The sequence below is a fragment of the Lycium ferocissimum genome, chromosome 7, assembly GCF_029784015.1.
Source record: "Lycium ferocissimum isolate CSIRO_LF1 chromosome 7, AGI_CSIRO_Lferr_CH_V1, whole genome shotgun sequence".
Lineage (NCBI taxonomy): Eukaryota > Viridiplantae > Streptophyta > Magnoliopsida > Solanales > Solanaceae > Lycium > Lycium ferocissimum.
Genome location: NC_081348.1, coordinates 29777624 through 29801795, shown reverse-complemented (window position 1 = coordinate 29801795; position 24172 = coordinate 29777624). Strand labels below are relative to the sequence as shown.

The 24172-nt window shown below is 35.2% G+C and overlaps 2 protein-coding genes across 4 annotated transcripts; one reads left to right on the top strand and one right to left on the bottom strand.

Annotated features, from left to right (window-relative positions):
- Positions 1-4924: 4924 nt before the first annotated feature.
- Positions 4925-5921, top strand: LOC132062690 (nuclear transcription factor Y subunit B-4-like). The gene has a single exon (XM_059455220.1). It carries the CDS (start codon positions 5065-5067, stop codon positions 5494-5496), a length of 432 nt encoding a protein of 143 aa, XP_059311203.1. The 5' UTR covers positions 4925-5064; the 3' UTR covers positions 5497-5921.
- Positions 5922-9910: 3989 nt separating this feature from the next.
- On the bottom strand, positions 9911-19994 carry LOC132064255 (cyclin-H1-1). 3 transcript variants are annotated; one of them, XR_009416521.1, is made up of 14 exons: positions 19874-19994; positions 19730-19780; positions 18748-18826; positions 18503-18615; positions 18350-18423; positions 17968-18088; positions 17813-17881; positions 17616-17660; positions 16614-16691; positions 10993-11051; positions 10826-10910; positions 10589-10677; positions 10310-10432; positions 9911-10267 (listed from the first exon to the last, which is right to left on the bottom strand). XR_009416521.1 is itself a non-coding variant. In XM_059457170.1 (14 exons), exons 1-13 carry the CDS (start codon positions 19931-19933, stop codon positions 10372-10374), a joined length of 984 nt encoding a protein of 327 aa, XP_059313153.1. In that variant the 5' UTR covers positions 19934-19994; the 3' UTR covers positions 9911-10230; positions 10326-10371. The 3 variants fall into 3 exon arrangements, 2 of the variants coding, with proteins under 2 accessions (XP_059313153.1, XP_059313152.1); XM_059457170.1 differs by having other exon boundaries at positions 9911-10230; positions 10326-10432; XM_059457169.1 differs by having other exon boundaries at positions 9911-10432.
- Between the last annotated feature and the right edge of the window lie 4178 nt (positions 19995-24172).

Genomic DNA, 24172 nt, shown 5'->3' with positions numbered 1-24172 from the left:
CTCCTCATCTATATCCGACCCATCTTCCCGTGGTATTTCTCACAGGAATCACTACTCACAAGTATATATTAGATGCTTCTTCACCTAACTTGTCATGCCATATACAAACTCGGGAGTAACGCCAACACCCTCCGATCTAGGTTATCATAAGTATGTCGGTTATCAAGAAGCAACTTCAACACCCTCTTTATCTAAGTTATCGGCATAACCCCTTTTGATGTCCTAGTTTGACTAGAAGAAACTCCTTTTAAGAGACAAGTATATGAATGAAGGACATATACATGAAAGGGGCCTCATTTTTTAGGTCTTTTATTAATTTAAACATTGAATTCTCTAGTATTTGCTTTGGTAAAAACCATCAATCGATAAATTTTTAAAAAAAAATTTAGTAGTCTTTCTCGATATACCCGATGATCGACACTAAAAAGGGTTTGAATTTTCACAAAGGTCCCAGTAGTGAACCCAATGAGTTTTAGTCACCAAAAGGGCACACTTTTAAGGCATATTTTACGAAATTTAAAGATTTATAGTAACGAAAGGGACGGAATATACTAACTTTCTAATCCCACTCGCCACAAACGACTACTACACTACAAATATAGTAACGGAAAGAAAATTAAACAAACACGAAAAAACTAAACTAATCTCAATCCCACTCGCCACCATTAACAACTAATCTAGAGAGATACAAAGGTTTAAGATACTTACACGTAAGATATTATCCTCAAAACACCTTTAATCGAGAATATGTGGTGAGGGAACATTGGGAACCCGTTAAAAAAAAAACAAATTTTCCACATAAGTGTGCAAAAAGCTAAAATGCAACGTAAAACTAATCAGAGTCTTAAAAAGTAAAACCCTAGATAGCTTAAACAAAAACATTATGAACACGAATTTTAAGCCCGTCCACTATTACACCGCAAACTGAACTATTGGATCCGTAGTTTTGCTAGTGGGCCAAGATGCTCTTTGATCTTATTCAGAGCCCTTAAAAAGGATGCAGCTCGTTGGGCTCAGTTGGGGACTGTCAAGTTGTCAAGTAATTCTGATAACTAACAATAAACTAGTTGGGCCTCCATCTTGTTCTAACTGCAAACCTTATGGTCTCTCCAAATTTCTTACTAATATATTTTTGGAAACAGTAAAGAGATTCATTACTACATTTTAAGAACCACAGATTTATGTCATGAGTAGAAAAACATAAAAAATTTCTAATACTTTTTATTTTATTTGATATAATACTGGACTAAGATGAGCATAAATAGAACAACAAAAATAGTGAAAATTTATGTAGCCGACCCCAACTTGCTTGAAATTGAATTGTAATCATTATTGCGATAAACATTTTGAGTGTTCATCAAACCATCCATCACAGTACAATTTATGAGTTTTAAGGTATAAATTACTAGCATATAGTACAGTATATTTCAAATGAGATATAGTATCTTTCTTTAACCTATACAATTTAATTTTAATTATAAGTTAAATATCTAGACATTATAGTAGAGCATAAAAACTGGTAAATCAGCAGGCTAACATTTATACTTGAAAGATTAATTAATTGACATTTTCAATGTTTCACTCCTTCACAATGCCTACTTTCCAAGGCGGATCCAGAGGGGCGATATGGGTCATCGGAATCCCCTTTGTTGGAAAAATCACATTGTACATATAATAGATGATGAATTCCTTTATTAAAAATTATGTCTCCACCCTTGCTTCTTTTCATATAAGATTCCCAATAATCTAGCAATTTTGTTATAGATTAGAGAGGAATCTTGTGAGTATTAGTCCTGTAGCAATAGGCTGGGGCAAGAATTCTTCTGGTCCCCTTTTCTCATTTTTGTTTCCTTTTTGTTTCAACAGTAAGATACTCCACAGGTTCCCAAAAACGTGGTGCTTGAGAGTCTCTTTATAGGTTTTCACATAAAAATGACTTGGAAACCTATAAAGTTGCTAACCCTAGATGTGTCAATAAGAGAAGCTTGCTGTTTTCTTTAAAATATATTATTGTTACCGTATCTGAAATGATACTACAGTATTAACTAGGAATAGATTAAGCTAATTAGCAAAAGCAAGTTTGTCAGACCAATAAGAATGTTCTGCACAACTACAATTAATTAAGTTATATAATCGCGCCAGCAAAGTAAATAAACTTTACATCATTAGTTCAATTTGATTGATCACTATAATACGTAGGTTATTACTCTATTATTTTTAGGTTCGCATATCAAGCTTGCTATAAGGAGTTACCTATTGTTATTGGTTAGAATACACTCACTCAAAAATAGAAAAGAAACTATTAGAGTGGAATTCCTATCACTAAGGTATTGAAGCGTAGCCCAATTTATTGTGACGGTCGATTTATTGAGTCCTTCTATTTGATAACTCATGGTTTAATCTCATACAGATGATAAAAATGTGAGGAAAAATTAATTTGCGAGAGACTGTGACCTCTGAATGATCTTGAAGCAAATAAACATTAATCCTACTAAGAACAATACTTGAACTCTCGAATCAGCTTGATTTTGAAAATTGATTAGTATTAACGCCTAGTAGGAACACATAGAACGTGACACTAGTACCACAAACAACTACTGCAATTATTAAGCGATTTATGCTAGTAAATAAATTAGCTTATCTAAGCATAACTGACTATAGTGGCGTTTGCTCCTTCCACAATTTAAATAAGCAGCATTAACTGAAAAAGTCTGTTGTGAAAGATAAGGATTAGCCAAAGTTTAAGAAGATAGATTACTGAAGCGATTTCTTAATTAATGGGCATAGTACTCTTGGGCATTATGTGGAGATGGATGCAAAATTCTGAAGTTTATGGGTTATAGATTTTAGGATAGGAGACGAGTAGGTCAACAATTTGGTTTGGGATAAATTATTTAAATACATTAAATAAATTTCATAATACAAATACAGAATTTAGCTTAAAACTATACATTGTGTTGTCTTGAATTTCCTATCTTATTTGGATTCTACACCAATCAAAAAGGTTTTCTGAAAACGTTTTTTTGGTAGAAAAGGACTCTTTTATATCTATTATTTTCTTAGAGGAGAAGTTTTGGACTCCTATAAATAGAAGATCTTTTCTTCTCATCCATAACACAGTAGCATCCATCCACAATGTAGTCATTTAGAGAGTTTTTATTAGAGAAGAATCTTTCTCTCACTAGGTTTTATGATTTTATATTAGCTTTTAATGTGTTATCAAACCGTATTAGAATATTATCACTCTTTTAGTATGTCTTTCTTTATTGTTGGCGATTTATCGTTGATCAAAGTTTGCAGTTATTAGTTTTCGCATGACGCCTTGTTATTTCGATCCCAACACATTGCAGTAAAAGTTATATATTGAGGAGAAAAAACTAGTATTCCATTAAAAGATTAAACTAGTACTCCATTAAAAGCGGATTCTGCAATAAACTTCATCGCAGAAATTTAATTTAAATAAAATAAAGGTGAAAGGGGTGTGGCTGCGGACATATATAGAGTAACAAAGCTCGACAAAGACCTAAATCTTATGCGGTAATTAAACACTAGGGTTTCGTATCAGTGACTAATTAGGGTACATGAAAACGTGCATAAATGTCGTCCATTCATTTTTATCTCTAGTGTTAATAGTTTAATTAAAGCCAGTTTAAGGAAATTAAAAATTATTTTGCAAGTACTTATATATAGGGGGATTTAGGGGACGGGGACCATTATGTACTAGAGGATGACTAAAAAGCTTTACTTGTTTTAACTTTTGAAAAGGGTGTTTTCCCCAAAGCAGCTTTGTTAATTTGCGAATTAGTGGATTCGATTAGATTTTCACTTAATAATTTAAAACCCCTCATCTTGGTAACTTTGACTGAAGAGTCAAGATCTGAATTTAATTTGTTTAATTAGTTAGTAGTATTCATGGTACAATCAAAATACAGATAAATCTAACCTATGTGAAATAATCAAATCGCAGGTATAGTTGTCTCATCTCAATCTGGAGTATTTTTTTTCAAAAAAAAAAAAAGGACGATATAAACATTGAGGATTTTATATATCATGTCAGTGTAATTTTTTTTTTTTTTAATTATTAGGTCATCCAAAAGAAGTAAATTTTCATTAAAATTTGAAATTTGTAATCTTGAAAATAAGACAATTATCTGCTTCTGCAAATAAAAGTGACGTAATGCGGTAATAGTATAAAAATCCCCTAAACTGACGGTATTGTTTCAACACTAATCTTTGTTCTTATAAGATAGTGTGACAATTTCGATATTTATTGATTCTTAACCCTCAAGCGAAACCTAAATGTACATCATATATATTTGTATGGAGCTACATATATCTATATAATACTAGTTATGACCCTTTTTCTTTTCTTAGCCCCCGTTTGGCCATAAAAATTATTCACTTTATTCCGAAATTTTTTTTTACTTTTTTCCGGAATCAGCGTTTGGCCATGAAAATTTCGAATACAACTGGAATACCAAAAACTCAAAAAACTTGTTTTTCAAAAAAAATTCACTTTTTTACAACTACATTTCACCAAAAACTACAATTTCAAAAACTATGGCTAAACACAACTCCAACTCCAACTCCAAAATTCCAAAAAAGTAAATTTTTTTTGGTATCTATGGACAAACGGGTCCTTAATAAAGCATTCACGCAAGATATCACCTCCCGAGCTATGACCTTCTAAGTAGTACATGTAGGTCAATCACTTGACAAATACATATATACAATACCATGGGCAAAATCCACCTTATCCGGTACAGAATACATGTGAATTTACTGTTTCCAACTCAAGTTATATATACAGTTAAAATTTATTAGTATGTAAATATATACTTATTACATACATAAATGCGCAAGCTCTCTAAATTAACACTCGTTATCATATAAAAGTAGTACTATATAGTGAATTTTCGCACCCACTCACTTAAATTCCTAAACCTACTTATGTACACTATACATATAAACATTTTATAAAAGATATATAGCAACGTGTCTGCATTTTAGAAGATCAACAAAATCCACAATTATTTTTCACCAATTAATCGTGTGTTAATTAAGATGGTGGATGAACATGTGAAATTGGTTCCAATAGCCAATGTGGGAAGAATCATGAAACAAATCTTGCCACCAACTGCAAAAATCTCCAAAGAGGCAAAGGAGACTATGCAAGAATGTGCATCAGAGTTTATAAGTTTTGTTACTGGTGAAGCATCTGACAAGTGTCACCAGGAGAATCGAAGGACGGTTAATGGAGATGACATCTGTTGGGCTCTCAGTTCACTTGGTTTTGACAACTATGCTGAGGCCATGTTGAGGTATTTGTATAAGTTGAGGGAGTTTGAAAGACTAAAGGCCAATCAGAACAAAGGTTCAAATAACGATGAAGATACGGATGAAGAAGCTGCAGCAAGTGAATCTGAGAAGCAAGAAACTAGTACTCCTCCAGCACCATTAGAGTTTAATGTAATGGAGAGGGGTAGCTATAATTAATGATAGGGAACTAAAGGGGATGATTTGTAGTTTCAATTCGGAAAAATTTGGATCATTTCTCGATTTGTGCAAAGTCATGCTAATCTTCTCGATCCGATTCTTTGGGAAAGAATCAGCTACTTTGAATTTTGTCCTTGAAATCTTCGGAATAATCATTATTCTCATGTATTTTCTCCTTAATTGGTCTCTCTTTTTGTTTTCCTGGAGAATTAAAGAAGGATTCAATTTCCTGAACTTCAGCTATAGGTTCATGTATCTAGGTTAACTTTTGACCTAAACTAAGACCATGTGTTATTGAAGAAGCAAGCTCACTCTTATTCCAAGAACCAGAGGAAGGTATTTTATCCGATAATGAAGTTAGAATTTTTTGGTTTGCTTTTCTCTTCTCTTCTCGTTGGTAGTTTCAGTCGACTTTGTTTTGGACCTTCTTTTTTACTATATCTGTTTATTGAATTGGTAGATATACAACCTTAATTATAAGCTTCAGATTGAAAGTATCAGCTCTTACCTTCTCCATAAACGAAGAAAGGCAAGACTAAGTCGTTTAGTTGTTTTCTATTTTCATTATGCCAAAAGATATATCTATCCTTTAATTAGTTCCAATTTTCAACAACAGCTTTGAGTATCAGGAAATCGGAGTGTGTATTTGTCTTTGGAAAAAGTGCAAAGTATAAGGAATTAAAGCAAATGATTAGAATTCTGGCATTTTTTGTGACTTTTTTCTTCTCAAGATATATCAGTTCCTGGTTTCTGAAAAATCTTCCGATCAACTGGTACTCCTAAATCAGATGCCTAAAACTATCATGATACCTGCCAAAATACTTCATATAATATTTAATTTGCTGATCAAAATAAGCAAAGCTAATACTAATAGGATGACTTCAAAACCAATCCGATCATTAATCCCCTTCCCACCACCATCTGCCCCAAATTCATCCATAGCATTAGTCGATCTACTGTTTTAAGGCTGGACATCCTTAATGAATACTAATATACTTAAGTGGATTTGTCTTCTGGGTCGAGCTCGTCGGACGGGCTTGCCTGGTGCGGGTTATCTCTCCTGTGTGGTTTGCGAGCTATTGCACAGGAGCGGTTTACCTTGTGCACACCCGAAGGATAGCGGCTGCGGATTCCTCGTCATAAAAAAAATTATAAAGCTTTAACTCATGAAGCATTTATTATCTCAAACAAGGGATGCTAACATATGATGATGATAACTTGATTGTATATGACTGTGTTTAGTTCCTAATATCTACTGATCGGGGCTGTGGTAGAACTGAATTAACATGCCTATTATTATTATTTCTCAATCGTTTAGGTCAGCCGTTACATAAAGCTTCACTAATTATATGGCTCCATTTAAGCTTAATTATCTCAGCCCAATATAAACTAAAAGTTCTCTATATTTTCTACAGAAATATAAATCTTTGACTAGGCTATAAAGGACTCCTAGAGAACATATTCCAACTAATTGGTATCGCGCATATAGATCTGCTTCTTCTATTGTGCCATATTTTTCACTAGTTTTACATGGTCAAGGGGTTGCATGAAAGTATTTCAAGACAACTTCCTTCCATGTTATTTTATGTCTAGCTCTCTCATCCTCTTTTAACTCATTCACTAGCCATGATTTTACCAAGTACACGTACGTACGTCATCTAGAGATTGATATAGGATATGGTCAAAAATATCTCAAGTGATCGACCTTCACATTTATCCTTGGCATGTGCTACTTGCACCTTCCACTTAATGTGGTCATTTTTAATCTTGTATTACTATACGTCCTTAGAATCCGCATCTCAACAACACTCATCTCATGGATATATATGTTGAACATTAGCGATCCAACATTCACTCCTATATAACTTCGGAATCGGGGTACTTTAATTTCACCACTTATCGGGTGTCCTGTCACTTTTTAGTATAACATTAAATAGCTTGGTAAAACATCCTGCTCCAAAGTCCAACCTCTCCCAAGACACTTCGAAACTTCTATGGGAATATCACCCCCGAACCACATGCTTTTCTAATTTTCATGGCATCATTTACCTCTATCGGCCTAATAATTCTATGAGTGTAACTAAAGTTTCCATCACAACTATTGATCTCTTGGTTTGAATAGAACAGAAATTCTTTCAAAATGCAATCTTTTGGACAACAATGGTTTTCATAATTCCTGAACTAGGCATATCATTATAAGGACATTTTTACAGTAAATAATGAACGTCAAAGTACAACATGCTAATACTTTAGTAATTTGTATCGACAATTTGAGTTTAACCAGGACTTTTGGAATTAGGGTTTCTGTAAAGGCAGTGGGGGACCACTCTTCCAATATCTTCCTGGAAGAGGGATCCTAGCTAGTGGGGAGCTGGCCCTGTATCTTGTAGCTGAAACCACTGTTCCTCCATCCTTTTTTACCCGCTTCACTAAAAAGTGATTTAGATCACATGTTATAGTACTAATATTTTTCGATGTTTTGCTTTAATGAGAAAGTAGAAACGTATTAACCACTGTTCCCTAGTTGTGCTTTTTAAGTGAAGCACCATGTAAATGACATCATGCATGATGTGTAACCAGTACCACAGTCAGAGAAATAGGAGGGAACAAATCAAAAGGCCTTAATTAATTAAGAGATAATTAAAAACATGTTGGAATCTTGATATGTTGGACAACTATATGCAGGTGAAAATTGGATACACCATGTTTGCTATATATCGATCTTCACACCTACTGAGACATAATATAATTAAGTATATAAAAGTATTGTGTTATATTTGGCTAGCAATTTATGTTTTTGGATAATATGGTCACACAGCTCAAACATTAAAACATCTGTTCTCCGGCATGACATGATGGAAGAATGGTGCTTTGGCATTAGTGAATTACGTACATACTATAATTAAGCTGATGAAAACTGGGGTTGCACGGCATATCTGAGCTAGGTACTTCTGTTTTCCTTATGTCATTAAGTCTTAATTGCCCTCTAGTAGACCAACCAATCCGCAACATGGATTTGTGTTCCTATGTGTGAGGATGTCGACACTCGACATGTACATAACAGTTAAAAGAGGAACCAGCTTAATGGTTTATACAAAGGGCACATCTCTTCAGACCTACTAATTTTCAGTGGATATATCCTCCTAATCAAAGAAGCGGAGTAAGAGCATATACAACTCAGGCAAATAACAAATTATATATAAGAGAAGAATTTGAACGAATTCCCCCATTCAAATGTCGGAAACGCCTAATTAGAATGATCTGATGAGTATTCTTTATTAAGAATTCATGAACTATTATTGCTCTAACAAATCCCAACTCATAATTAGGTCTCCACAAAAAATAACCAATTCTATAGGAGTTTATGCCTTAAACCCCCAACCCCCCCGCCCTTCCCGGAAAGCCCTTTTGCTGGATTGTTGGTCCGCAGCCCCGAAAAAGACCAATTGGCATAGGCCATAGACAGAGAAGATGAAAGAAAGACATAGGAATTTCCCCCTGAAGCTAAAGGGGCCGTTATGGTTATCTCATATCCCCTTTTTCTTTTCGTATGATTTTGCTTACTATATCTGCTGTTGTAGCATTATAAATTGTATTGTTACTCTTGTTGCAGGAGTTGGACATCCAATTGCTTCGATTTGAATTATCTGGAGAATGCAATGCCTGATAGCAGATTGGGCAAAACCACTAAAGAAAAAAATCTATTGAATTAGCAAAAAGGGAGAGAGAGGGATTCGATGTTCAAAACTATACACACACACCCACACCCACCCCCCCGCCCCCCACCCCGCAACCCCCCGGAAGATATAGATATAGACATATGGAGTATGAGAATTCATGAACTATATGTGCATGCCAAAAGAGACTAAAGGGTCGTTTATTTTAACAGATTGTCTATAAGGTAATTGCATACCACTTTTTTTATATTCTCCATTACTGTGCCAATTGGTGGTATTTTTTACAAGAGGAGATGAGGAAAGAAAATTTAAAAAGAAGGGAAAGATTGTGACAGCTGTTGTGATGGTTGTGTTATTGGAGTGGACAGTGATGGTGAAAGGTCATCTTGCATGAATATTCGGCTAGACACTGTCCGGATGATATTGTGACTTTGTTAAAGATTGAAATGAAACATATTTGTTCAGAACAGTAAGTGGTTGTAAAAGAAAATTAAAACAAATGCATTTACGAGTTGAGGTGTGAATGATTCAAAAATTTAAGATTTCCAATAAAAGAAAACAAACGTGGCCTAACTCTGTTACCCGTTAAGGTCTTTTCAACAACATTAATTATTGGCTCCAAATGTTATTGCACAGAAGTAAACAGAGTATAATGAGAAAGGGAGGCTTGCCAAGCTCACCAGTATGGTTTAGACTTTTGACACTGAAGTTTCTCAGCAAAAGCAAAGACCAAGAGGTAAGAAGCTCCAAATATCCAATCAAGTAGATATAAAACCACTCAGATATCAATTTCAGGTTTTCCTTACAAGTTTCCACATTTCAGCAGACAATACAGTGAAGATCAATTTGGGAAACCAATAAAGTTAAAACAGACACGGTTGAACCATCTCAAGGAAAAGTGGAAAACCACCAAGTCAACCATTTGTCTGCTCATTCGTGCACATCTTTAGGATCATCTAGATCCAATCAAACATCAACTTTGACTCCATCTGCAGCGGTTAGACTAAGTTCAGGCATGGCGGTTCAAAATTCCATCCGTAACGATGCTTCTCTCAACCTGATGCAAATGTAGTAGACTATATCTTCCGGTCTAACTTGATTTTCTACTCTATATTAGGAAACTGATGAGCAGCAACGATGAACTATTTCCACCAGCCAAATAGCATATGCTTGAAGCTACAACTTGAGTCAGAGCAGCTCAAGAGATGTCCGTAACCTCATTTGAGCTATCTTTGGATCTATGCTTCCTTTTCTTACTCCTGCATTTACAAACCGGCATCATTCTCTGGCTGGTCCATAGACAGACCGATAGATAAATACAGAAAGAGAGGAAGATCCCACAAACAAGTCTACGTATGTATGGCGGAACCAAAAGACGGAAAAATGACAATCAAATCAGAGTTGATTGAACGTACTTGTCATGCGACCCCGGATCAAGACATGATTTGAGTTTCCGATCAATGTGCTTCACATCTTTGGAAGTAGGAGTCGAAAGTTTACCAATCTGTTCAAGTGCCAAGAGTTCAGGCAGAAAGAGGACTACGTTAAACCCAAAAGAAGATTTCGGGGAAGAAGCCGGTAATATTTCCAGAAAGAAGAAGAGAAAGATAAGCAATTCCAGGCATGCAGTAATAACAGGGTTAAGTACTTGCCAAAGAATCAATGGCATTTATAGAACCAGTAAGTTCTGAAATGGCATGACCTGGATGATCACGTGATAGGACACTTCTCAGGTACCTGGTTGAAGACTCATTATCATGTCAATCAGCGTATTAAGGGATTATTATGGATTAGGTCCAAATGAGAAAGGGACTGAAACCTCTCAAAATCAAATAGGCCATGCACTGCGTTAGCTCTATGCAATGCTGCCAATGCCAACTGAAACAAGGAAAAAGAAACTTAAATCAGAAAATTATCTAAGAAATGAGCATAGGAGTATTATCTGTAGCACATTTTAAAAGAACAAATCATCACATAGAACACAAAAGCCAGATATTTGCTCAACTGTGGTATCCAACAAGGTCATCAGATTAATTTCTCAGATGTCAACTATGGTACCATTCGGTGATCATCTGAAAAAGTTTCTTCATATACGTTTCAATTTTTTCCAAATCGCAGTCTTGTCCTCTTTCAAAACAGCTATCATCTAATATTGACTCGTCACATGATTTGTCCTGTGATAAATATGACTCCTCTGGGCAAGACGTGACCAAAATAAAGAAGAGCTCCTCCTGAATCTATCCAGTGTTCTCAAAAGCGAAAAGCGCAAAAAAGCTCTAAGGTTAGCTGGGGCTTTAAGCGCAAAGCGCAAATTAAGCGTGGGCTTTATGAAAAAAGGCGCAATGGTGCAATATATATATATATATATATATATATATATATATATATATATATATATATATATATATATTTAGTCCAAGACTAATGATAATAAGCATGATCCTGAATCTATCCAGTGTTATCAAAAGCGAAAAGCGCAAAAAAGCTCTAAGGTCAGCTGGGGCTTTAAGCGCAAAGCGCAAATAAAGTGTGGGCTTTAATGAAAAAAGGCGCAATGGTGCAATATATATATATATATATATATATATATATATAGTCCAAGACTAATGATAATAAGCATGAATAACAAATATATGGACAAAGAAATTGTACAAACATTACGATAAACTTAAATATCAATTATCTAGTGTCACCTCTTCAAGAGAGGCTCATTGGCAAGGAAAGTATGTCTTAGAACCTTGATGATGACACTGAAGCGCAAATAAAGCGAGGCGAAGTGCTCAACATGTTTTGAGCCTCGCTTCAGGGCTCCTTTGACAACACTGAATCTATCCAAAACAACCTTATGGGCACATTATTCAATTATGAGTGAAGGCTTTCCTTTGTTATAGAAATCTATTGACAGCAGTTGGAACTTCCACACCACTTGCACATCGACAGTAAAGGTAATGAAAAGCATTACAATGATCTGAGAAGAATTATGAGCATTATGAACCAGAGTTGCAAAAAGAGGCGAACCTAGAGAATAAGTTATGGGTTCATCCAAACAAGAATTTTTGGCTCAAACCCTGTATATGTGTTTAACAATACACTAAATAAGCACAAACATTAGACTTCAAACCAGTAAACTGAATGGATTATGGTAAAATTCCAAACTCGAACACACAAATTTCAAATTGTGGACCCGCCTCTGGTTGCAAAGTGCAAACTACTGTGCTTTTGGGTTAAGAGAAAAGGAGAGAAAAGAATGCACACGAATATTAGGAATATAGTGATTTTTCTGGGTTGGTTTTCTGAAATAATTCTAAAAAGAGAAGGGAAAAGGATAAGATCTGAAAGGATAACATAATTGTTGAAAGCTCTTTTGGGGGATCTTACTTGGAGAGGAGGGGGAAATCACATAAATGCTTCTAGGATTGACAGATTTCTTTATTCATCTCTTTGGGATGAATTGTGTTAACATATTAATCAGAGTGTCCTGCCTAGTCTGGGGTCAGACCATAATCCAATTATGTTGACATGTGGGGACTGGTCCTTCAAAAAAACTTATTTCAAGTTTGAAAAATGGTGGCTAAATGTGGAGGGATTCAGAAGCAATGTACTGGAATTTACCTTATCCCAAAAAAAATCTTATCCCAAAAAAAAAAAAAAAAAAAAAAAAATGTACTGAAATGGTGGAGTTCTTTTGATGCTCCAGGTAGACCTGATTTCAAATTAGCTGCTAAATTGAGCTTATTAAAAGGGAAACTCAAAGAATGGAGCAAGGAACATAGAGGAAATTGGACGGAAAGAAAAGGTCAAATCCTGGAACAAGTTGGCAGTCTTGAAATCATCCAAGATCAGATACCTTTAACTGAAGATGAGCAATTACAGAAGGCTCACTTGGCTATGGAGTATGAAGAAGTGGCAAAAAATGAAGAAATAGCTTGGAGACAAAGATCTGGAGTCCAATGGATCAAGAGTGGAGACAAAAACACAAAGTACTTTCACAGGACGGCCACAGCTCACAATTGATTCTCTGCAGATTGATGGAGTTAGCTTATCTGATCCTTTGGCTATTAAGAATACAATTCTAGAATTCTACCAGGATCTATACAAGGAAACAGAAAGCTGGAGACCAAATCTGAACATTCAAGGTGTTCAAACTATTACAATAGAGGAGCAGGACTGGCTAACAAGGTAGTTTGAAGAGGAGGAAGTATTGGAAGGGATCAAAATATGTGCTGTTGACAAGGCACCTGGTCCGGATGGGTACACAATGGTCTTTTTTCAAGCTTTCTGGGATATGTTGAAGGAGGACTTGATGCAGACTTTCCAGAATTTCCACTCTCAACAGATGTTTGAGAAAAGTTTCAATGCCACTTTTGTGCTTTGATTCCTAAGAAGGTGGGTGCAGTTAAACTAAGGGACTTCAGACCTATTAGTTTAATCACTGGAGTATACAAGATAATTGCCGAAGTGTTGGCAGAAAGGTTATAGAGGGTGGTGAGCAAGTTGGTCAACAATCATCAAATGGCTTTCATTAAGGGGAGGCCAATAATGGTGCTGCATTAATAGCAAGTGAATGCATTGATAACAGACTCAGAGGTGATGATCCAGGTGTAATGTGTAAGCTGGATATTGAGAAGGCTTATGATCATATAAACTGGAACTCTCTAATCAACACTTTTAAGACAGATGGGGTTTGGAAACAGGTGGTTAAAGTGGGTGGAGTTCTGTATTAAAACTACTAGGTTCTCTATTCTTGTAAATGGAGAACCTGTGGGTTTTTTCCCACCAGAAAGGGGGCTCAGACAAGGGGATCCTTTGTCCCCTTTTCTCTTTATTATAGCCATGGCAGGTCTGGACAGCATGAAGAGGATAGCTTCTCAAAATTGTTGGATCAGAGGTTTTAAGGTGGGGAACAGGGAAAATGAGTACATGGAGATTTCTCATCTACCGTATGCTGATGATACAGTAGTGTTCTGTGAAGCAAACCATGAACAAATTTGCTATCCAAGGGTAATATTGGTGGTTTTTGAAGCTTGCTCTGGGCTGAAAGCTAACTGGAGGAAGAGCAGCATCTTCCCAGTCAATGAGGTACAGCAGATTCAAGTACTTGCTAACATTCTGAATTGCAAGATTGAGAAACTGCCCACAGTTTATCTTGGCATGCCATTGGGTTCAAAGCATAAAGCAGTGGAAATATGGGATGGCATCATTGAGAAGACTGAAAAGAAACTTGCCCTATGGAAGGCTCAATACCTTTTCTTGGGGAGAAAGACTCACTTTAATCAACTCTGTTTTAGATTCTATACCAACTTATGTGATGTCTCTTTTTCCAATTCCTAGCAAAGTGGTCAAAGCTTTGGATACTCTGAGGAGAAATTTTCTATGGCAAGGAAACAAAGTGGAAAGAGGGTTCAATTTGGTAACTGGGATTCAGTTCAACAAAGCAAAATGGATGGAGGTTTGGGGGTGAAAAATCTAAAGCTGCAGAATAAATGCTTGCTAATGAAATGGCTTTGGAGATATAATCAGGAAGACCAAGCATTGTGGAAGAAGTGATTCAACATAAATATGGCCAAGCTGAACAATGGCGCACAAATGAAGTGACAGATACCTATGGTGTGGGGGTATGGAGGACCATTAGATCCTTCTGGTTGGCCTTGAAGACAATTGTAAGTATAAAGTGGGCAGGGGTGACAAGATCCGTTTCTGGAAGGAGAATTGGAGTGGACAAGGGACTCCGCAAGTTCTGTTTCCTGGACTATTTTCTATATGCACCAATCCTGATAGCAGAATAGAGGAGATGTGGTCTCCTCAGGGATGGATTTTGGTCTTCAGAAGATTGTTAAATGATTGGGAAATAACATAGGTAGCAGAAATGCTGACAATAATTGGTGGATATACAGGAACTAATCTAGAACCAAACAAGATAATATGGATGAAGTGCTTCACATGGCTGGTAGCTAGGAGGGCATGCCTGACTCATGAAGCATTACAGAAGAGAGGAATTTCCATTGCTTCAAGGTGTTCACTATGTAAGGAGGCCATAGAGACAAACAATCATCTTTTCCTTCATTGTAGAGTAACAGCACAAGTGTGGGCATTATTCTTCAACTTGGCCAAGGTGAACTGGTATATGCTAGAACACACATGCAGATCTTCTAAGATGTTGGATCAGAAGGGGAGGGAGCAAGAGTCAAAAGCTATGGTGGAAAACAGTACCTGCTTGCATTTGGTGGAACACCTGGAAGGAAAGAAATGAAAGAATTTTTTAAGGCAAAGAATGTACAGTACAGAAGATCAAGTGGAAGGTCATCACTTCTTTAGGTTTTTGGTCTAAAGAGCAAGATATAAAAGAGGAAGTTCAGCTAGTGGACTTTTTAGGTTTATTGTAATTAATTTCAGGAAATGTAAATTCTTTGGAGGTGGCCAGCATACCCTTAATGCTGAGGAATACAAAGTTACCAGTCCCAAAAAAAAATGTTGAAAGCTCAATTTCAGTTTTCCACAAAGGTTTATAGAAATAGATGGAAAAAATAAAGACTTTTTGTGATGCAAGGAAATCCATTTTACTGGAACAAAAAGGAGAGACAAACATAAGTTAACCCATTGAAAGAAATAAAAACAAAAACCCTAAATGCTTAGAGATGTCCCGTGATGAGACCTATGGTGAAAGGGCCAGTGAATATCGTCTTCTGGGTTTGAATGATTAATTACAATCCCATTACTTTTCTTAGGATAATTCCTAACTCAATAAACACTACAGTATATCAATAGAATCAGTAGGGCAATACTAATCCTGAACCATCTAATGGCATCTTGTTAACTATTGGTTAGCTCATCCATAACTAGGGTAAACAAGTACAGACTTAAGATAGATCCTTCACACATGGGAAGCTCCTTTGTTCCTTCTCTATCAGACTTACACTGGTGATTGGCTGATCGCTCCTCTGCACATATGTTATATGGCATTTATGTATTTGATGTGAATTCCTTTCTTCTCACACTTAACCAAGTGAATATTTTTGAACTTTATAATATGTTCTATTTAGATTAATTGAATACCATTCTTCCTCTCCCAAAATAATTCGGATCAATCATCAAACAAAAAACATAGCCTCGGTTAGTTGCCACTTGCCAGAGATAGTCAAAGTTAATTGTCAAGATTAGTTAGGAGGAGCTTATGGAAATTATAGCTAGAATAGCTGCTTTTTAAATGTCAAACGAGCTAGATTTGATCTAGTTTAACCATACGAGAAAAATTTATCTGTCAAGAACAGAGGATTCATTCTCCATGTCCAAGCTTTACATGAAAACAAAAAATATGAACAGGAACAAACTGATTTCAGAAGTTTCTACCAGATGTATGTATCTGCTAATATAATCCTCTGTAGGTAGGGAGAGACAGCAATTTTCATCGATACAGAAAGGATGTAACTCATTAAATAATACCTGCCCAGGTGGGAATAGAAGTGGTCCATCGGTACGCATAATCTTATCTGCTTCCATCCTAGCAGTTTCAAGTGAAGCCTGTACTTCAGAAGAAAATAAACTTAGCTCGTAGATGAATCCAGAGGTCAGAGTAATATGAATTGAAGTATTTCCCATATATGAGGTAAATAAGAACTCAATAAGGAATTACCAAATTAAGTCACTATCTATAAAAGATGAATCACAGATAGTAATGCATTGATGCATGTCCAAAATGTTACCAGCTACTTATTTTATTTTTTTTGGAAACTGGTAACTGTATTGTATTTCATATGAGCAAAACAGTACATAGATAGTGAGCAGAGACTATTCCTTCTTCATGTCGAAAGTTGCATACACAGAAATGTTTTGGACAATCAAAATGCAGTTCAAAAGGATTCGCTGGTTTGTAGCTCAATGAGCTAGACAGAGATCTATGATGTGAAATCTAAGAATAAATTGAATTTATAATAATCACCACATCTCCGACATGCCACCAACTTTGATGATGTTCAAAAGAAGATTGATGATAATCTACCTAGGAGATGCATTAACCTTGATTATCTAAGCAAGAACTACAAACAATAGAAATGGGAAGAGTGAAATCAGCATTTGTTCCATTGGACGAAGAACTGAATATTATCAATATTGCATATAGATTCCCATGGTTTGGGTGGTTTAACTGCAAAACTACTAGTTATTGAACAATTGTGGATGAAATTCAATTGTTAGAAGCCAGAATTCACCAGGAGCAGAAATGGTTGAACGCTTTATTTAATAAAAAGAAAATTGTATGGCAAAGGAAATAACATTTTTTTATATGCTAACCTACATCTACCCCACCACTAACCCTACCCAGGAGTCACCAGTGGCCCTTTTCCTCCATTTGCCCCCTTGGTGACTCGATCCTCAACCTCAATGGTTGGAGGCGGTGAAAACTTTTCACTAGAACTACCTCATCTTGTCCAAAGGAATGACAATTACCTTCAGTGCCACAAGCTGGTCGTCATCTTTAGCTCCACAGAACTCCTAAAGTTTCAAAAGCAATAGTCAATAATTGCAATGAAGAAAATAAGTAGTACAAGGAGCGGAAATAATTACCAATTAAAAGGAAAATATCAATAAGCAACAAAGCAATTATTATTCAAAGGGGAAAGTATAACAGATCAACAGAAAACAACCTCTAAATCACTGATAAAACCTTCAAGTGCACGATATGGAGCATAAACAATAAGATCAAATCCTAGACTCTGCAAAAGAGAGGTTAGAAAAAAGTTGATTATAACGAGATTTAAAGGAAAATATAGAAGGAAATGACCTTTAAATAAATCCTTGCCTGGAAAACCAGCATTTCATTATTGAGGATTACATGATGATCCTGTCCAATCCCCTTACCAAGCTCCTCAGCCGATACATGATTTTCCTCTGCCTTGCAAGCTGCATATATGCAGGTTAACCTACAAAAAGGAAGGGGAAAGAAGGGGGGGGGGGGGGGGTAGTTAGTAAGATTTGTCTCTGTCAACTACTGTGTTCATCAGTATACGTGGATTCCAGATGACTTTGTTTATGTTTTTAAGATGCAATTCAACTTGAATTTGGCAGAAGCAACTATTGTCCAATTGACCAGCCAAACAATGCATAAAGATAGGGGAAACTAGTGAGATTTTCTTATATTGGGGAGTGGGGTGAAGCACATAGAAGATAGATAAGAAGCTCACATAATGTCTTTGGGGTGATGTTCCATCACAGACCATTGTAGATAAAACCTCTTAAAATAGATGAGAGCTGTTGCCTGCAAACAACCACGAGAACTGTTTAACCTTCTAATTGATTTATTAGTAGTAGCAGATCCAGTATACAAAACTTTATACCTGAATCTTACGTGGGAACTTAAAGGCATCACAGACATCTTGAATTTTGAACTCATAGAAAGCCCTTAGAAGTTGTTCTTCTTCAACCTTGAGTGGTTTTGGACGCTTTTCAGCTAACATGCCAACCAAAATAGCAATCAAAAAGAATGATAAGAATTATGATTATCTCCAAGATTCAGGGGAGGTAAAACAGAAACTTGATAGTTTCTTTAATTTTACTTTGATCTGAACAGATACAAGCTTACCGCTATCTTTTGCATCATTTTGGCTTTCAGCATATGAGAATGACCCATCAATATCAACTTCCATTCGTGTTGTTCCATACTTCACAATAGAATAAAATATCAGTATTATCCGTAAGCCCACAAGCACTATGTAAGGTACGAACTAAATTAGTCATGTGCAAATGGTTAATCTTGGAGCAAAAGCAAACTGTAGCCAAAGAGTAAAAGAATATTCTTACTTAGGGACCAAGAACTTTCCCCTATAAATATTGGTCTTCCGTCTTCTTTTCAATCCCATCCCATCTTTGGTAAGAATCTCATCTTGTGTGTTCTTTGTAAGAGTTAGTATATTCCATAAATTTAGTGCTGGGAAACACTTTGAGTGAACCTCTTCTTTGGAGTTACTTTGTGAGGTTATTCTCTTGGGATATTTTTGGAATTAATTAGAGTTTCGTCTCTAATTTTGTATACTCTCTTATGTGTACCGTTGTTATAGTAAACTTGCTAGTTGCTCCCCTCTGTTTGTGGACATAGGTCACACTGAGTGAACCACGTTAAATTTGTGTCTCCTTTATTTTCTTAACTTTCCATTACTACTGTCTTTATTCTCATCATTATAACATTGTCTGGCTTTTACTTCCGACTACCCAGATACCCGATCCTAACATACTATAAATCAGACCTATGTTCTGGGCCCTAAAAGCTTCAGGTGATGCTGCCTATAAAATTAGGCGAATCGTTAAAGCACTGAGAAATCTAACATAATTGTTTGACGAAAGCATAAAGCGGGCATATAAAACTTCATAAGCATTGGCAGTCAAAATGGAAAAAGAAATTCTAGCCAATCTAACTACAGCATCAAAAGGTCAAATAACACATTGACATTGCCCTCAGCAGAAAAAAAACCTAATTAAGTGAAAAGGGTATCCCAACAAAATAAAACATATGCACAAGCACACAGAACATTGAAAACAAAAAAGAAAAAAAATGGAGGTAAACAAACCTTGTCTAGTGCTTGTTTGGCTCTATGATTAGCAACTTTATACTTATGTTTCTGTGAATGCAAAATAAACAATATATAAATCAAATGGGAAAACGAAATAAAAAAAGTCAGATAATGTCCAAGATTGAATATTGATGAACTCACAATATCATGGGGAGTGAAAATCCACTTGGTTCTATGAGTAGATGTCGTGAAATCAGCCATGTCTACTCTTTCCAGTAAACTATGCGGCCCAGCGTTTCATTTTTACATCAGTTGAATTTTGAAGCCAAAAAGTACATATTTTTAGTCTAATGACAAATTTTGTTTAATTCCACTATTTGGCACTTTCTTTTTAGGTATGAAAAATGGGCAATTTACAAATATGGGGAAAATAGCAGGTGAAGGAAAAACAAGAATATGCACGAAAAAAGAAAGTTGTTCAAAGCAAGAAAACAAATTCTACGTAGAAACCTTGGAACAAAATCCACAAGCACACTAGAGTACAACACACAAAGGAAAACCTAAGATCTGTGTTACTCCCTCCCACTAAAATTATTTGCATCTTTTTGGGTTTACACGTCCTTAAAAATATTAATTAAAAGTATTATTTGACCACGTTATGTTTATTTATGTCTAAATTATATTCTCTCTATTAAATATTTATTTTATTTATTTATGTCATGTCTATTAATGATGAAATTTTATTAAGTATAAAATTGGAAAAAAAAAAAAAAACCAATTATTTGTACCTTAAACTTTTAAAATACAGATGATTTCAGACAGTTATCTTTAATAACCATGATAAATAATTTGAGACGAAGAAAGTGATTGTATTAAAGGCAAGCCGGAGGGGTGATGTTCAGGGCACACGTAAAGATTAGTATAAAGCATTAAATGACATGTAAATATTGATATAGGTAACTACTCTAAAAGTCTTAAATGCCCTCAGCTTTCTTAAATTGTCGAGAAACTCGCACTTTGAGATGGCGCTTCATAGGATCTTTTATAGGTTAATAACCCTGGCGATGGATTTGTCCAATCCCAAAATAAGTCCAAAAATAGCCCTAAACGCCATAACAAGTCAAAAAAACGGTCACCGCAGGTTAGCCCTCAACACCACCCTTGGTGAATTCTAACTAATTAAAGATCTTCACATACAGTAGTCTAGTGTGATATAGTTAAACACGATGTTTAGCCTATCATTTAGGCTAAAGATACAACAACCCGATGGAAATCCCACAACGTGATTCGGGGAGGGTCGACCAACACTCACCCTTGGTAATTCTAACTAATTAAAGATCTTCACTATAATACATAAAAGCATAACAAGGTCTATAAGGCCCCGTGTGATATAAATGCAAATAACACTAAGCCATGATGAAGCAAATTTAGGCTAAAGATAATATAGGAAAATTTTAAATGAAATAAAAGAAAAGAAAAGAAAAGGAAATTACCTAAGTGAGTTGTGTCGTAACCAAAGGAAGGAGATGTAGCAAACTTCAAACTTTTATTTAGTAGATTTTCTACAAGAGAGAGAAGGCAGTGTATGAAAGCTTGCCCTTCTCAATTACAAGTGATCCTTTTATAACGGATCATAGAGCAAAATGACAGAATGAGAAGATAAGAATGGCCGACAAAGAAAAAGAAAAAGCTATCTTTAATAAAGTAAAAGTACAATAATAAATAAAACAAACTACTTTGCTTTATTAAAGTTATGCTTTTATAAAAGTTGATTCTTTGTGGCGGGATCCACCTTATCACTTTATTTTGGTCTTGCCTTTGTCCGTGGCTGTGCTGGAAGATTCTTCCTTTTGGTTGTTGAATTGTGCAAAAACTGTGAAAAGTCCTCCATATGATCAGGACTTTGAGATTCTCCAGCTAAAACATGGTTATCACCTGTTTCTTCTTCTTCCTCATTTTCTTCATTGTCGGTGGTATGACCAACCGATGCCATAGATATGTTTGCCGAAATTTGAGAGATATCAATTCCAAGATTTTTGGATAAGTCCTTTTTAAATTCTTCCATATAATGAACTATCATTTCTTCTTGGGATATAATCCCTTTTTCATCTGAATTCTGCGCGCAATGTGCTGAAAAGGGCTCGGAACTTCCCTTTGTCTGGAATGTATTGATTCCCAATAACTAGCAATGGTAGTTTCAATCTGGTTTATTAACTCCTGTCCTGGAATGGTTCCATCATTTGATTTTTGGAGTAATTTCTTCCAGAATTTTGTATAAAAAATCCTGTGAAGACAACGTATATTGTGCGGGATATTACCCACTTCCACGGACCACGTCATTATCCATGGGATAGAAAATTCAATGAAGAAATACATATTAGCCATTCCTTCAAAGAAAATATTATTAGTTTCCAAATCTATGATTTTTGGAGAGACTTCAACCCATTGAGTATATAAACTTTTGAATGGTTCGGGTAAATTTTTTATGGTTGGACCATAATGAATCCACCACTGACAAAACTAATTAGGGATGCCTTGTTTATAAACATTGGCACAAACTTTGATAAACCAAGAATGCTTTTTATTAGGATTTTCATATAAAAAGACTTTATTAAAAGCTTCAACATAATCCAGTAGTTAAATTTAACTGGAACTTTTTGTTCAGGATGGGTATAATCTTTTTCCTTTAAAGCACTTAATCCCCATTCATTGGGAGAGAAAATATTTTTTATAATAATTTTTGAAAAGTTATAAACTTTTTTGCTAATAGCAGGATAAAAATGCTGAAATTCTGCTGATCCTAAAGACGAAAGGACCATCTCATAATTCATGCGATATTTATAAGTAATCGTAGCATATGATGTTTGATCAAAATATCTTTGCATTATTTGCCAAGGTTCATTTCTCCATTGGAGATCATCATTTTCTATGAGAATTATTAATTCTCGACTATCATTTTGTTCATATGAATCTGTGTCCTCGTGATCATCATCTGCAAGGGCACTAGAGTATGATGGAGGCATATTATCCTTTTGTTTTTGGGATTTTATTAAATCCAAATATTGTTGGTATGTGATTTCTTCCTTAGTATTCGGGAAGATGCTTTGCAATATTACGGCTATTAACCTTTGGTTGCCCATTTGAGCAAGAAGCAGGTACCACGACCGTTTCTTTTGATGTTGTTCTTCTTCCTCCCCGTCCTCTCTATTAGAGTTGGGGCTAAATTGTGGCCTCATCCTGCAAATGAGATGAATAAGAGTTATGAACTCAAATATTCCCTTGTTAGAAAATCTGGGAGACTATTATCTGTCCCTTTCTTATAATGAATTTCAAAATCAAATGGAGCTAATAGTGTTTGCCATCTTGCAAACATTTGTTTAGAAACATCATGCTTGCGGTCTTTATTAAACATAAATTTTGCAGATTGGCAATCACTTTTTATTAAAAACTTTTGATTATATAAATCTCTTTGAAATTTAAGGACACATTTTACTATGGCAAGGATTTCTTTAGCAACAGTAGCATAGTTTTTCTGGCTATTATTCCATTTACCAGAATAACATTGTACTAAATACTCATGTTTATCTTCTGGGGAATACTGTTTCAATATTCCTCCATAACCAATATCGGAAACATCTGTTTCAATAATTTTTTGCCAAGTAGGATTGGCTAAAGTAAGACAGGGAAGATTATCAACTTTTTCCTTAATCCTGCGAATTGTTTGAGTATGATTATTAGTCCATGGTTTTGGAATCTTTTTTAATCTATCATATAAAATAGATGTATCTTTTGCTAAGTCTTTATAAAATGGCGAAATATAATTTAAACTTCCAAGAAATCGTTGAAGTTGAGTCTTATCAGCAATAATATCAGGAAATTTAGAAGCAAATTCTATACTTCTATTAATAGGAATAATTTTTCCTTTTTCAATATTATGACCCAAAAATCTAACTTTGGTTTGAAAAAGAGACATCTTTGGTTTGGATATAACCAATCCATTTTGTATAATTACTTTCTTGAATATATCAAGATGTTTAAAATGCATTTCTAGAGTATTTGAAAATACTAAAATATCATCAATATAAACAATGATAAAATTACTATAAGGCATGAAAATATCATTCATGATTTTTTGAAATTAAGACCTAAGGGCATTTTTTAATCCAAATGGCATAACATTCCATTCGAATTGCCCAATAGGGACATTAAAAGCAGTTTTATATTTATCTGCTTCGGCAATTTGAATTTGCCAATATCCCGATTTTAAATCAAATTTTGAAAATATAATAGCATTGTGGAGTCGATCCAATAAATCCTTTTTATTAGGGATTGGATATCGAATCCATTTCAAAACCTTATTAAGGGGTTTATAATTAATAACCAACCTAGGAACTCCTCGTTCCTGTTCAGCATGTTTATTAACATAAAAAGTTGTACATGACCGTGGAGATTTTGAAGATCTTATAAGACCCTTATGTAATAAAGAAGAAATCTCATTTT

What these genes read in the sequence shown, in the direction of transcription:
- LOC132064255 (XM_059457169.1), bottom strand. Translation starts at nt 19,933, where the DNA reads ATGGCTGATTTCACGACATCTACTCATAGAACCAAGTGGATTTTCACT. An exon ending in TTTTCACTCCCCATGATATT is followed by an intron (nt 19,781 to 19,873) that starts GTGAGTTCATCA and finishes TTGCATTCACAG; the next exon opens with AAACATAAGTATAAAGTTGC. An exon ending in AGTTCCCACGTAAGATTCAG is followed by an intron (nt 18,424 to 18,502) that starts GTATAAAGTTTT and finishes GGTTGTTTGCAG; the next exon opens with GCAACAGCTCTCATCTATTT.
- LOC132062690 (XM_059455220.1), top strand. Translation starts at nt 5,065, where the DNA reads ATGGTGGATGAACATGTGAAATTGGTTCCAATAGCCAATGTGGGAAGA.